Raw genomic sequence first — 14,552 nt, 5'->3', positions numbered from 1 at the left:
CAGCAGTCACAGCCTTTTATGGTGAGGGTGGAGATAAATATAGCTGAGAACAGGGTGTGGGGGGCCAGTCACCTCCCGTAGGGCAACATATTTATGGGTGCAGGTCTCTCCCAATGAGCATTACTGCCTGATATGCAGGTAAACATAGGCTAACTTTTGTATTTTACTGCCATATTCTTTCATTTCTTATAAGAACTTTTGCCTCTTGTATCCATCTGTTATACTGTATGTATGAAATATACGCCTCTGTATGTGTGGTATGCACTGTACTAAATAGCGAATGGACATATTTCTTAAGTACAGTATGTCTTTCTGTTTTTACTTTTGTGTGCTTTAATGGAACTAAGTCATAGATTTAACTACTTTCTAAAAATTATTATCATTGACTTGAAGCTCTTGCTGGCTTTTAGCACTCAGTATGCCATCTCTGGTTAATCTCCAGCAGCTTTTGTCTTGACTATTTTACCACAGCAGTCTCAGCTGTTACTAACTTTAGCTTTGCCATTGTTACTTGCTTGTCATGCAACAAATGCCAGTTACTCTCTCTTCAGCTCTCACTTTCACCTGTGGAAGTACACAGATGTCCCCTCTTGTCATCTCTGCTCATAAACAGCTACTAAAAGAAAAAGTTGAATAAATCCCTAACACTCAGAGGCTGTTGATAAAACACACTCTTAATGCCAGTACATGAATTTATCAAAGTTAACCTGTACAGAAAGGACCTTCCTGTTTTAATAAAGTTTGCTTGAGACTATTTGACAGGCAGATTTAATTTGGCTGCCACAGATGTTTGGACATTGTTCTGGATATTGAGTCCAACACAAACACCTGATAAGTTTCCATTGCAAAAATAACACATCAATGAACACCTCCGTGGCTTTTGTGTTGAACATTCGTCCTTTTTGGCCCTCACACTGGCCCACATGACACAACAGTCGGCAGGACAACATACCTCAAATTTTATGGCAGCAATCTGAAGTGTAAACCTATTATAAGAGATCAACACTGAGGAGAACAATACAATACATTGAGCAGGGTCATAACACTGCATGCTGTCTAATGAATATGGGATATGTTCTACAAGTGTAATGTAATATGTCACAAGCTACTAAATTATTTGTCAACATGACTGCTTTGAACCACAATGATTAACTAAGGGTGTCCAGTTGACTCTTAAGCCTTTAGTCAGTCCCATCGGGATTTCGTGGGCTGATTTTTGGGATTGTTGCAAATCAAATCATCAAATAAAACTTTATTTATATAGTGCTTTTCATACATAAAACACAACACAAAGTGCACATAAAAATGCAACACAAAATGTCTGATTTCATGGCACCTTTTTGAAATTATTGTGATGCATTGTGTGATGTATATAGCCTATGTGTTTTTTGCAATGAAATCACAGGTGTAAGTGAAAACAGCACTAAGTGTGTAGTTCAAGTGTATTTTTACTCTGTTACTCAAATATGCTTATTCACTTTATTAACAGAAGTTTGATGAGAAGATTGATAGGTGAATATGAATCTATAGTTAGCAGTTGGTTAGCTTAGCGTAGCATAAAGAATGGAAACATGGGAAAACAGCTAGCCTGTCTGTCTAAAAGTGACAAAATCTGCCTGCTAACACCACTTATGTTAAGTTCACATCTTATAATTCATTTTCATTCAGTTTATTTTATTTTTCACCTTTGGACAGAGTTAGGCTGGCTGTTCCCCTGTTTCTAGTCTTTAGGCTAAGCTAAGCTAACAGATTGCTGGCTGTAGCTTCATATTTAGCGTAAAGAAATCACAGTGGAATTGATTTTTGGAATGAAACAATGATTCCAGAGAGAAGCAGACAGAGGGGTCTACAGTCTGTGTTTGAAGGATATATCCAGGATGTCAAACTGACTCAGCAGCAACAACAGGTTAAAAAGACAAAGATAGTTAGAGGCTAAAGCCGAACTATAAGCTACAGATCACAGTGTAAAAGTCAACCACCACATCACTACTGATCGCCACAGAAGACAATGAACATAAAGGGAAACTTTGCTGATATTGAACCAGCTGTGTGGCATCGCAGTGTGTGCAGATGAACAGTGTTTGGTTTAAGCACGCGAACCCCCACCGCCAGACGGGGAGGGAGCTCAGGGGATAGTCAAACACTGTTCTTCTGCACACACTGTGATGACACACAGCAAGTTGAATATCAGCAAAGTTTCCCTGCTTCCCTTCACTGGATCCTGTACAGCAGGGTTGGTCTTTTTTTCACTGTTATAATCATTAAAAAGCAAAAGCAGCATGTGTATACATTCAGTAGGCTATATCTTCAGTAGCTAGCTAGCTAACCCTACACTCAATGTATATCTTTTTCGAACCTCTCCAAGTAAAGAGTATCATTAATACACGACGTGCCCCAGGCACAACATTTAGCTCTAAATCCACAAAACCAGCCTGTCCACAAAACCAGCCTGAAAATGAAGGAAATCTGAAACGATTGCATTAGAGTCAATGGAGCACAGTGTTGTCGGACCCTGGTCTGAGCCAGCCCGATGCTACGTTATAATTGGCCAGTCTGCATCTGGGCCCGGGACTTGGCAAAGGGTCAATTGAGCATTAAAGGAATACATCACACAGAAAATGGCTATTTGTATATCAGTTACGCACCCTGTGTTGAATCTGTGAAGAAAACATATTTTTTCTCACATACCTCCACAGTGAACGAAGAATCCAAAAAACAGAAAATTCCTGATAAATTGGAGTTAAAGGGAGCCACAGCGAATTAACGAGCCAGTGCAAGCCATGCCTGTCACTTTCTGGCCAATGAATGAGATGGGAGGTGGGATTTCAAAGGAATCCTGGAGCAGAGTTCAAACACAAACTTGACCATTTTCCTTCCCGAGAAGTTAGCCTGTGGAAATATACCCCTCCAAGGCAAGTGAAAGTGACCCTGAGCATGTTACAGTATACTGTGCAACAATAATATAGCCTACACATGACAGCAAATTATATAGGCTATATTTATATCATAAAGTCTAAGTATTAGTAGCCTATCTTGTCAGACACCTAAAGGTAGGCAGCACCCCCCAGGATTAGAGAATGGCCTATGACTGAGCATCAAAGAATAGCCTCTCTGCAGATATCACACACATCCATGGGCTTTAACCTAATCTGACTATAAACCCCATTACTAAACAACTGTCACTCACAGCTCATGTAGGAAAGTCTTTTCCTTGAAACTCTCCAGTTTAATAGAATAACTCAAGTGTATATCTTCCCAGGAACGAGATGATAACACAGTCAACTAATGACTTCATCCCATTGTACCCTATGGCATTTAAAGAGTATCATGTGTCACATAAATCTGTTTTAGCGATAGTGTTTGAGCGTTGTCAGCAGTGAATTTTATCACCTTAGATCTAAAATGGTTTATTACAGTGAGTAAATCTGTGTAATAGAATGCAATTCAGTTTTGTTGACACTTCAGAAAGGTGTTGATTTAACTATTTGGTCACTCTGAGGTCATAGAAGAGATAGAGGTGAAGTTGTATTTGACAGCATTACATTAAAAGGTGTTTCTAATATGTTGTCCATTCCCCACTTGTTTGATTGTCCAAGTGGATCCTGCTGTAATGAATCACATGTTAGCACTATATCACTGGATTCAGCTGTCCAGGAAATTCCAACTCTATGTATGTCTCATGGGATCTTTTAGGGGTATTTTTGTGCTCTGCCTAGTATGGCTCCCACACACTGAAGCTACTTGAACATTTAAGATAACAGTTCTGGACATGGACAAATTAAATAAGCTCTCACACTGGATTGGGTAACATGCTGAAACAAACTATTAATGACCTCAAGAAACTGAGATATCAATATCACTGAGCAAAGGTAAGGTTTGATATGAAGCTGGCACCCTCTAGTGGTTTAGAGTGAGAACATAATATATGTGTCAACATCATTTGGTGTAACTTTAACCCAGCAGAGCCTCCATGAATAAATACAATGAGATCAACTGGGAAAGTTTAAATTAGCAGAGGTTTCCAGTTTGATATCAAATTAGTGAGACCCCAGATATGAATAGGCCTGAATATGCAAGCTGTTCCATTTGATAGACCTTTACTAATCCCGGTGTGCTGTTTGGGAAACTTTGATTTAAATCAGCTTAATACAACATAGTAATACAGGGTGTTTAGTTTGTGCCTGCACATTTGAAAGACCAGACAACCTACAGTGAGATCTGAAACCTTGTTACCGCTATTTAATAGTTTAGTGTGTAGGATGTAGGGTGATATATTGGCAGAAATGGAATATAATGGATGTTTTCTTGATGTATTAACACCCGAAAATAAGAACTGTTGTGTTTTCAATACCTTAGAATGAGTCATTTATATCTTCAAAGGGACTGGTTCCTGGTCCACGTCCATGTTTCTTCAGTAGCCCAGAACAGACAGCACTGTCTCTAAATTGGGCCATTCACATTTTCACATTGACCACTGTAGTTAGCAGCCTCTGTGTGATAAAAGTGTCAGAAAAACACTGATTATTTTCAATGGGAAACTGCTTCATTTGGTGTTTTTACTGGTTTTAATCACCTGGTCCATTTGTTTTGGAGAGGAAGAGACCTCTACGGATAATTCGGCTCCCAGTAAAAATCTCCTGAACAATGAACACTGAAGGGCTAAGGGACTAAGGGACTAAGGGCTCATTTATACACCCTTTACCTATGGAAATGGAGATGTCTGTTTCAAACATTGTAAACATCACTGTCCTCATACTTCCATGCATCCTTTATGATAGCATAAATACACTACAGTGCCCCCACAATCTCCAGTGGTACGGCTCCCTTTCGTCTGCGGAACGTACACGGAGCGGACTCCGCGGAGGTCCGCCCGGACTAAAAGCGAACGTCCGCTAGCCCTGTGCGCGCAAAGCTCAGATTTTACGACCGCGCGGACTCCGCTCCGCGCACCAGTGTCACACAAAAGACTGCTCATCATGTATTTTTCACATCGACCTCCAATAAATGTGACACCGATCTGCATTTTGTATTTGCCGCCATCGCGTGGTGGAACAGAGCGGAGCGTCTGGTGATGGAGCAAGCTTTGAGGAGAGACTGGCAGACAAGGTGCGAAAGTACCCACACCTGTACGACACGTCACAGAGAGGATACAAGGACTTTCAACAGAGCAACAACTCTTGGAAAGAGATCGCCTGTACACTGGCAAGGACGCCATGACAGAAGAGTGTAAACAATGCGCAAGAATTGTGGGTAATGTAGTGTTTCACTGACATTTTTACAGGAAACGACAATGCGGAAGTGCACTCGACTATGGAAGCCCGAATGACTGACTTACAGCGACTTGAGCCATTTTGTACCGCTACATGTGTTTCTAGTCGGACTATGTTTACGAGCACAAGAGTTCAGCGAGCCACTGAAGGACCGCCCTGCGGATTTACTATTGGTTCTGAAACGTAGGGAGTTTTTTTAAACTCTGAAATTGTATCCGCCCATCTAAACACAAAATCAGGGAGAAAGTCATCAGTCTTTAGTTAAGCAAAGTGTCCAAAGACTGACTTGTGAGTCTACCCTTAGCCAGGAGTAGTTTCAGCTGGTTGCAATCTGCTGTCCTCACCACTAGATGCTGCTAAATCCCCCTAAATCTCACACGCTGTTCCTTTAAAACGATTTTTCAATCATTCAACCATGGTTACCGTAATTAACACTAGTCATGATTTCTGTAGGACATACAGCTCTAGACTGGTGGCTTGTTTGGTTGCAACATATAGCTCATGATTGACTCATGGCATATGGTCAACCATTTTGTTATCACCTTTGAAAGTGATATGGCAACTGTACAAAAAAGACAGTGGTGGCTTGTTTTAACCTGTGACTCAACAGATCTGAATCTTGCTTTTGAAGCTGTGCAGCTCTAAGCCTCCCTTTACAGCAATGACCAGGGGGTACCAACTGTTGTCTGACACACACTGGGCAGTCACTATCTATTATTATCCATACCCTATCAACATTTTTTCCTTTGTTGTTTTGGCTTTTGTGTGTGAACTTCCTTTTATTTTTGTTTTCTTTTACCTTGTGTAATCCAGTTTAAATCCCATTGCGGTAAAAATAGTTTTAACTAAGGGAAACCTGGCTGAGTAGGCACCATATGAACATTTTTATAGCAATAAATACAACACAAACACCATAAACAGGCTAAGAACATTGCCATATGCTACAAGAGCACAGAAAACACTTAGCTGAGATGTACATGAAGGTGTATGGCTCATCAAAATTACCAGAATAGAGTAAAAGCAATAAACTTGACTAGTATTGTCCCTTACAAACAGTATTAACTCAGTGGGGAATAATGATCCATTATTTGCATCTGACTGCGTATTATATAAAATAACAAAAAATATAGCATGATGCTATATATCAATTTCCTGATGTGTTAGCCTTATTGATAGTAACGCCCACTGTTTTTCCCACAGGGATGATTTAAACTTCGCATGCACAAAGGACGATGAAGTCTTTCTCTCCTTAAAAGGGCATATCCAGGAATGTCAACGCAGACAGGGGAGTGTTTGTGGAAGTTACATTCACTCCGCGGGGGGTGTAAAAGTACATAATATATTTTATTACCTCGAATAATGTAATATTAGGAACTGTTTCGAATACATTTTAGTGAGTTATAAATTAATTGTAGTATTCAGACCGAAACAACGTATAAATTGTTTTTCATTAGATAATAATACTTCAGTACTTAATTATCCCCCCTATTTTCCTCAGTTGGTTTGTTCCTAATGTTCTCATCATATCAGGAAGTGAAGGGCGGTGGTTGAGAAAAAGAGCAGCATCGGGCTAGCTGACAAGTCTCAGATTGTTGTCAGGTAAGACTGCGTTTTGATGTACTGTGTCTGTATATCACGTTAGCTACTTTTTAAATGCTTCGCTAACAGGATATCACACGACTCTTGATAAAATTTAAGGCGTACACTATGTTTAAATAACATGCTATCGTGCCGTTTTGTTTCTTCCGCTGGCTGCATCGAAAACGGCTAAATGTTAGCTGCGCGGCTAATGCCTCGATAGCTACAACCAAATTTGTTGCTAATAAATGGGTATTCTAGACGTGTGAAGTTAATTGTTAGCTTTATAAATTGAAAACCCTGGGTACCTCCCGCACCGGCTCGGTGTTTGTAGACTGCTAACTTTAACGTTCACAGCTGTATGCACTGAGTATGTGGCTCAAGCTAGGCCGCAAACGGTTCAGTAACGTTACGTACTTATGATTGCGCTATGAGTTGTGACTAGATCAGGTCCTAAAACAAATTAACATGAGGATAAGATGGTTTTGTTTGAAGTTAACTGTTGGTTTGTTCAGTTTGCAAAGTGCGCAACGCAAAAGAAACCAAACGTCACTACAACGTGAGCTATTTATGTTGTTGAGAAGTCTTCTGACAGTATTTTGACTTTTGTTTGATACTTGATAATTGGTGCTTTGGAAGACATTTACATTTTGAGTACTTATAACTCAGAAGAGTGACATCAAGTCTGTTTTTAAGCAAAACAATTATTTGTTGTTTGCATCTCAGGTGTGAGAATTGTAAATTGTATATTTAGCTTTTTCCTTTTGGTTATTGGTGGAACAAAAAAGCAATTTGAATGTGTCACATTGGGAATTCATGACGGGCCCTCTATACACCAAACGATTAAGAATAAAAACAATAGACATTTCAATTGATAGATGTTGCAGCCCTTATTCAAAACGTTTAGACTTGTATGACTGAACCTTTTATGGAGCCATTATAATTATCAGTCTCATAGATAATATGTAGTTATGTCACCATATTTACATGTTTCAATACAAGACCTAGCTTTACACAGCCCAGGTACCATTTTCCATCAACATCCAGCAGTAAAAACATTAGTTATCTGTCAACACAAAGAATGTAGGATGGTTCGTTCAAGACATTGCCTGATTAGGGCATGTGTCCTCACATCAGCAGTTCTCCTGGCCTCGGTGAAGGCAGTGAGCTGATCAACCTAGAAAGATGAGGAACATTTCCATTTATAGCCCAGTGAGGGACACCACACTGGGGATTCACTGCCAGGGAATTTAAATACCCAGCTACCGAGTGGTGAGCACAAATGACGACATCTTATTTTGAGTAACGGCATGATCCACTCTACCTTTGATCAGTTTATCTCCTCTCTGTCTGATCAGGCCTATATGTTTTTTCCTCGGTTCCCACTGTTGCGGCGTGTTTGCATTGACATTTGTTTGTTTAAAGGACTGAGCTCCTGGCCGCCAGAGTTATAATCTAGCTGTGTGTGTATGTTTTTATTTCTTTATTTCTGCAGGTAAGAAAAACAGTCAACATGTCTAGCAAAAAAGCAAAGGGAAAGACCACGAAGAAGCGCCCTCAGCGCGCGACTTCCAATGTCTTCGCCATGTTTGACCAGTCTCAGATCCAGGAGTTCAAAGAGGCTTTCAACATGATTGACCAGAACCGTGATGGGTTTGTGGACAAAGAGGATCTTCACGACATGCTGGCCTCATTGGGTGAGTAGGAGAGTCTCTGAGTAAGTTTTTAGTATAGGATGAACTTAACCAACTTGTTTATAAGAAGCTGTGAGTAGTTCTGCACTGAACTCATGTGGGTGTGCACCTACACTGTTTGCTGTTTGAAAACTAGTTCAACAAGCAAACATATTTAAGCTCTAATCAGGTGTTATTGTCACTTCTACTTCTGTTGTTGAAGCCCTTCAAACTAAGTGCGATGTGTCTGTCTTTATATAGGGAAAAATCCAACAGATGAGTACCTGGAGGCCATGATGATGGAAGCTCCTGGACCCATTAACTTCACCATGTTCCTCACCATGTTTGGAGAGAAACTCAATGGCACAGACCCTGAGGATGTGATCAGAAATGCGTTTGCTTGCTTTGATGAGGAGGGAACAGGTTAGTCTGACTGTAATTGCTTTGCTTATGATAGACTCCAATAAATCCTAGTTTGCCTTAGTAAAATGCCTGATAATATTCCTCTCAGCTGTGAAGCTTTTTGATGCAAAGATGACATCACATTCAAAAGGCAACGTGGTTTTAAAGCTGCAGCAGAAATCTGGAAAAGGGAATAATAAATGGCAGAGTTTGTAAACATAGCTATTGTTAGCACAAGGCTAAACTGTTCCTGTAACGCCTTGCAGAAATAAGTTTTGTTTATTGTCAGACTCTCTTTTTGAGAAGTCTCCTCCTTTTTGGGCATTGTTTGGCAGTGCAGGCGGTTGTTTTTATTGATGGAATAGCAACTCTCTCTGCAGGATTCTCATCCATTGAATCATGCTTTCATCAATGAACATAAATGCGCATGTGCAATTGTAGAACAGCTAATAGGAACTCCTTTTCTCTGAAATGACCTGTAATTGGCAAACTCTCCTCTCACAACTAGATTGTCTTAAGCCTGAAAACGGAGCCAAGAGGAGGTGCAGAGGTCTAGTTTTCACTTAGTCTACTTGACAATATGAAATTATGTAATGTTTCCGTTTTTCCTTAGCTGGACCGATCAGACCAATATTTTGTGTGCACATTTGTTACTATATGCCAAAACCAAGCCCTACCTAGTCTGTTGCAGGCCATATTTTGGCCTTTGTTTGGTCACATTTTTAACCAGAACATCTGCTGATCGGGCACATTGCGACATGAATAAATCCCAGGGTTTTTTTTTTTAACTTCACTGGCATCTTGACTGTAAGGGAGCAGGGAGGTATGCTGACTGAGAGTCACTCCCCTACTGTCATGCACACATGCTGGACACACAGCCTCCCCTGCACCTCTTGTTCTCCACCCACATGCCCCCAGACACACCTAGTAGAAATCTGCACTCTGAGTAAAGCACTTTGAACGCTGTTTAAAAGGGGTTTTATTTAGAAATACATTTGCCAGTCTAGCTTTGTAACAAGAAATGGTCCCTATAAAGGGTTATGCTGTCATTGCAAGCAAAGGGAAAATTTCCAGATGATTTTGATGCTGTTTCAGGCTGTCTTAGCCTTCTTTTTTTCAAGATATTTTTTAGGGCATTTTTCTGCCTTTAATTGATAGGATAGTGAAGTGTGAAAGGGGGGGAGAGAGAGAGAGAGACAAGCAAAGGGAAAATTTCCAGATGATTTTGATGCTGTTTCAGGCTGTCTTAGCCTTCTTTTTTTCTTTTTTAAAGATATTTTTAGGGCATTTTTCTGCCTTTTTAATTGATAGGATAGTGAAGTGTGAAAGGGGGGGAGAGAGAGGGAGAGACATGCAGCAAAGGGCCACAGGCTGGAGTCGAACCCGGGCCACTGCGGCAACAACCTTGTACATGGGGCGCCTGCTCTACCACTAAGCCACCGACGCCCTGTCTTGGCCTTCTTATCTGATTTGTCTGTTTTCCCCCTCAGGTTTCATCCAGGAAGATTACCTCAGAGAGCTGCTCACAACAATGGGTGACCGGTTTACAGATGAGGAGGTGGACGAGCTCTTCAGAGAGGCCCCCATCGACAAGAAAAGCAACTTCAACTACGTGGAGTTCACACGCATCCTAAAGCACGGTGCCAAGGACAAGGACGATTAAAAGAGCCATACCAGCATATCCCTCTCCACCCTCTTGGCCTCTTCGTCAGCTAGATCACCGAGCTGCATGTCTCAACTCTCCAGAATAAACCCCATTTTAAACAAACCAAAGCAATAACTAATCCACTCTTGTTGGTTGTGACCTTCCAGTATTGCCAAATGCACTCATCTCTAATGAGAAGAAAAAAATTCTAATGTTGTAAAATGTTTTTCCTGTCATATAAAGATGTGAAGTGGCAATACCTTGGAAGCTCTAAGGGATAAGTCTTTGCAATTCACGCGATCGGGTTTAGCTGAATTTTTACATTTTATAATATAAACTTTTTAAATAAAGCCCTCTATCAAGTTGTACTTTGACTGTTTCTCTTCCATAAATGACAACTGAAATACGTGTTGCATTACTCTGTCTTTATTTTTCCTGTGGCGTAACTAAAATGCTTATGCACCATTTTCAGTTCTTGGATGCTTGTCAAGTCTTGACAAGTCGACTCTCCCTCCTCACTAAATTCATCTGGCGTGTGCCGACTAGCTCCAGCTGAATTCTTTCTATTAAAGGACAAATGAACACAGCTTACACTGAAAAACTAGGGTGCATTTTTTTTTTATAGCTCAATTCAATTCAACCATATCAAGAGACACTGCCCAAATAACATGATCACCAGTGTACAATAGGTGACACATTTCTGCTGTAATGGGTGTGGCTCTAAGTGATAAAAAAACTGACAAGACATGTGAGGACTCTGAGCTACAGTAATAGACAAGCATGATAAAGGTAATCCCATCCTATGATTGTATCAAGTCAAGTGATTAAGCAGCAATACAAAGCTCACATCTTAGACTGTTGAATGAAAAAATGTGTATCCTAAATTAGAGAGGATGAGTCTGGTGAAGATATTGGCAGTGCCCTATAGTGGACGGTCATTAGACACTGCACAATGAAATTACAGGCTAAATAAGGCTACTGGGTTAAGTTGTAATAATTCTACTTATCATGGAAAGTGAAAAAGATTATGTTAAGAGTATACTGGTATGAATAATTAATTTAGGTTTATAGATCATAAAAACTGGTCAAATGTAAACCAACTAGGCAAGGGGCTCTACACATTTTGGGGTTGTATGACATACTGTGCTAAGACTATGTATTTTTATGTATACTATACGATGACTTTTTAAACAACATTCTTATGACATACCACACCATGACTTTTTAAAAATATTTTTATGACATACTACGATTTTTTTTTCATTTTACATTTTTTGACATACTATACTGACTTGTTTTCCACATACTTGACATTTTCATGACATACTTTGCTACAGTATGACTTTATTTCATTTTTATAAAGTACTGTACCTTTTAAAAGCATTTTTTGACACGCTCTACTATGATTTTGATGACACACTATATTAGGCCTATGACTTTTTCTTTTTTACATTTTTTACATACTATGATTAAAAATGGCACACTATACTATGACAAAAACATTTGTATGACATACTTTAAACTTTTTTATGAAATACACGGTGACTTAAAAATATGATAAACTATACAATGACTGAAAAATTATGACATACTATACTATGACTTTCTTTTTTACATTTTTATGACATACTATACTATGACGAAAAAATATGACAAACTATACTATCACTTAAAAACAATTATGACATATTATACTATGACAAAAAATATTACATACTATACTCTGACAAAAAAATATGACATACTATATTATGACTTAAAAAAATTTATGACAAACTATACTATGACAAAAAAATATGACATACTATACTATCACAAAAAAATGAAATACTATACTATGTCAGAAAAAAAACATGACATACTATACTATGATTTAAAAAAATATGACATACTATACTATGACAAAAAAAATGAAATACTATACTATGTCAGAAAAAAAACATGACATACTATACTATGATTTAAAAAAAAATGACATACTATACTATGACAAAAAAATGACATACTATATTATGACAAGAAACATGAAATACTGTACTATGACAAAACAAAATATGACATACTATACTATTAGTTTTTTAAAAATTATGACGTACTATAATATAACTTTTAAAAAAAATTATGACAAACTATACTATGACAATAAAAATCTGACATACTATACTATGACTTAAAAACAATTATGGCTACACTATGACAAAAAAATGACATACTATACTTTGACAAAAAAATCTGACATACTTTACTATGACTTGAAAAAATGATGACATACTATACTATGACTTAAAATAAATACTACCATTATATATTCTATACCATTATATATTATAAAAAATTTTATGATAAAAAAATCGGACATATTATACTATGAAAAAAAATCTGCCATACTACACTATGACAAAAAATATGACATACTATACTATGACAAAAAATATGACATACTACACTATGACAAAAAATATCACATACTATGACAAAAAATATCACATACTATACTATGACTTAAAAACAATTTTGACATACTACATTATGACAAAAAAATCTGCCATACTATACTATGACAAAAAATATGACATACTACACTATGACAAAAAATATGGCATACTACACTATGACAAAAAATATGACATACTATACTATGACAAAAAATATCACATACTACACTATGACAAAAAATATCACATACTATGACAAAAAATATCACATACTATACTATGACTTAAAAACAATTTTGACATACTACATTATGACAAAAAAATCTGGCATACTATAATATGACAAAAAATATGACATAATATACTATGACAAAAAAACATTACATACAATACTATGACAACAAAAACATGACAGACTATACTATGACAACAAAATATGACATACTATACCATGATTAAAAAAAAAACAAAATATGACATACTATACCATGATTAAAAAAAAAAATGACATACTATACTATGATTTAAAGAAAATATGGCATACTATGCTATGATGTTAAAAAAATTATGGCATACTACACTATAACAAAAAAAATGACATACTATACTATGATGTTAAAAAAAATGACATACTATACTATCACTTAAAAAACAATTGTGACATACAATACTATCACAAAAAATTATGACATACTATACTATGACAAAAAAATATGACATACTCTACTATGACAAAAAATATGACATACTATACTATGACAAAAAATATGACATACTATACTATGACAAAAAATATCACATACTATACTATGACAAAAAATATCACATACTACACTATGACAAAAAATATCACATACTATACTATGACTTAAAAACAATTTTGACATACTACACTATGACAAAAAAAAATCTGGCATACTATAATATGAAAAAAATATGACATAATATACTATGACAAAAAAACATTACATAGTCAATCAATCAATCAATCAATTTTATTTATAAAGCCCAATATCACAAATCACAATTTGCCTCACAGGGCTTTACAGCATACGACATCCCTCTGTCCTAGTATACTATGATGTCAAAAAAACATGACAGACTGTACTATGACAACAAAATATGACATACTATACTATGATGTTGAAAAAAAATGACATACTATACAATGATGTTAAAAAATGACATACTATACTATGACTTAAAAAAACAATTATGACATACAATACTATCACAAAAAATTATGACATACTATACTATGACAAAAAAATATGACATACTATACTATGACTTAAAGAAAATATGGCATATTATGCTATGATGTTAAAGAAAATTATGGCATACAATACAATCACAAAAAAATATGACATACTATACTATGACAAAAAATATCACATACTATATTATGACTTAAAAAAAATTATGACAAAAAAATCTGACATACTATACTATGAAAAAAAATCTGACATACTATACTATGACATAAAAACAATTATAACATACTACACTATGACAAAAAATATGACATACTATACTATGCCAAAAAAAT

The 14,552-nt window shown here is 37.0% G+C and overlaps 1 protein-coding gene across 1 annotated transcript; it reads left to right on the top strand.

Moving 5' to 3' along the window:
• Positions 1-6,725: 6,725 nt before the first annotated feature.
• myl12.1 (myosin, light chain 12, genome duplicate 1) lies at positions 6,726-10,976 on the top strand. The gene is made up of 4 exons (XM_050056572.1): positions 6,726-6,869; positions 8,344-8,545; positions 8,783-8,944; positions 10,414-10,976. The coding sequence occupies exons 2-4, from the start codon at positions 8,362-8,364 to the stop codon at positions 10,584-10,586; spliced, it is 519 nt and encodes a 172-aa protein (XP_049912529.1). The 5' UTR covers positions 6,726-6,869; positions 8,344-8,361; the 3' UTR covers positions 10,587-10,976.
• The last annotated feature ends 3,576 nt before the right edge of the window (positions 10,977-14,552 follow it).

The sequence above is a fragment of the Epinephelus moara genome, chromosome 11 (genome assembly GCF_006386435.1).
Source record: "Epinephelus moara isolate mb chromosome 11, YSFRI_EMoa_1.0, whole genome shotgun sequence".
NCBI classification, from domain to species: Eukaryota; Metazoa; Chordata; class Actinopteri; order Perciformes; family Serranidae; genus Epinephelus; species Epinephelus moara.
This window is presented reverse-complemented; position numbering and strand designations above follow the sequence as displayed.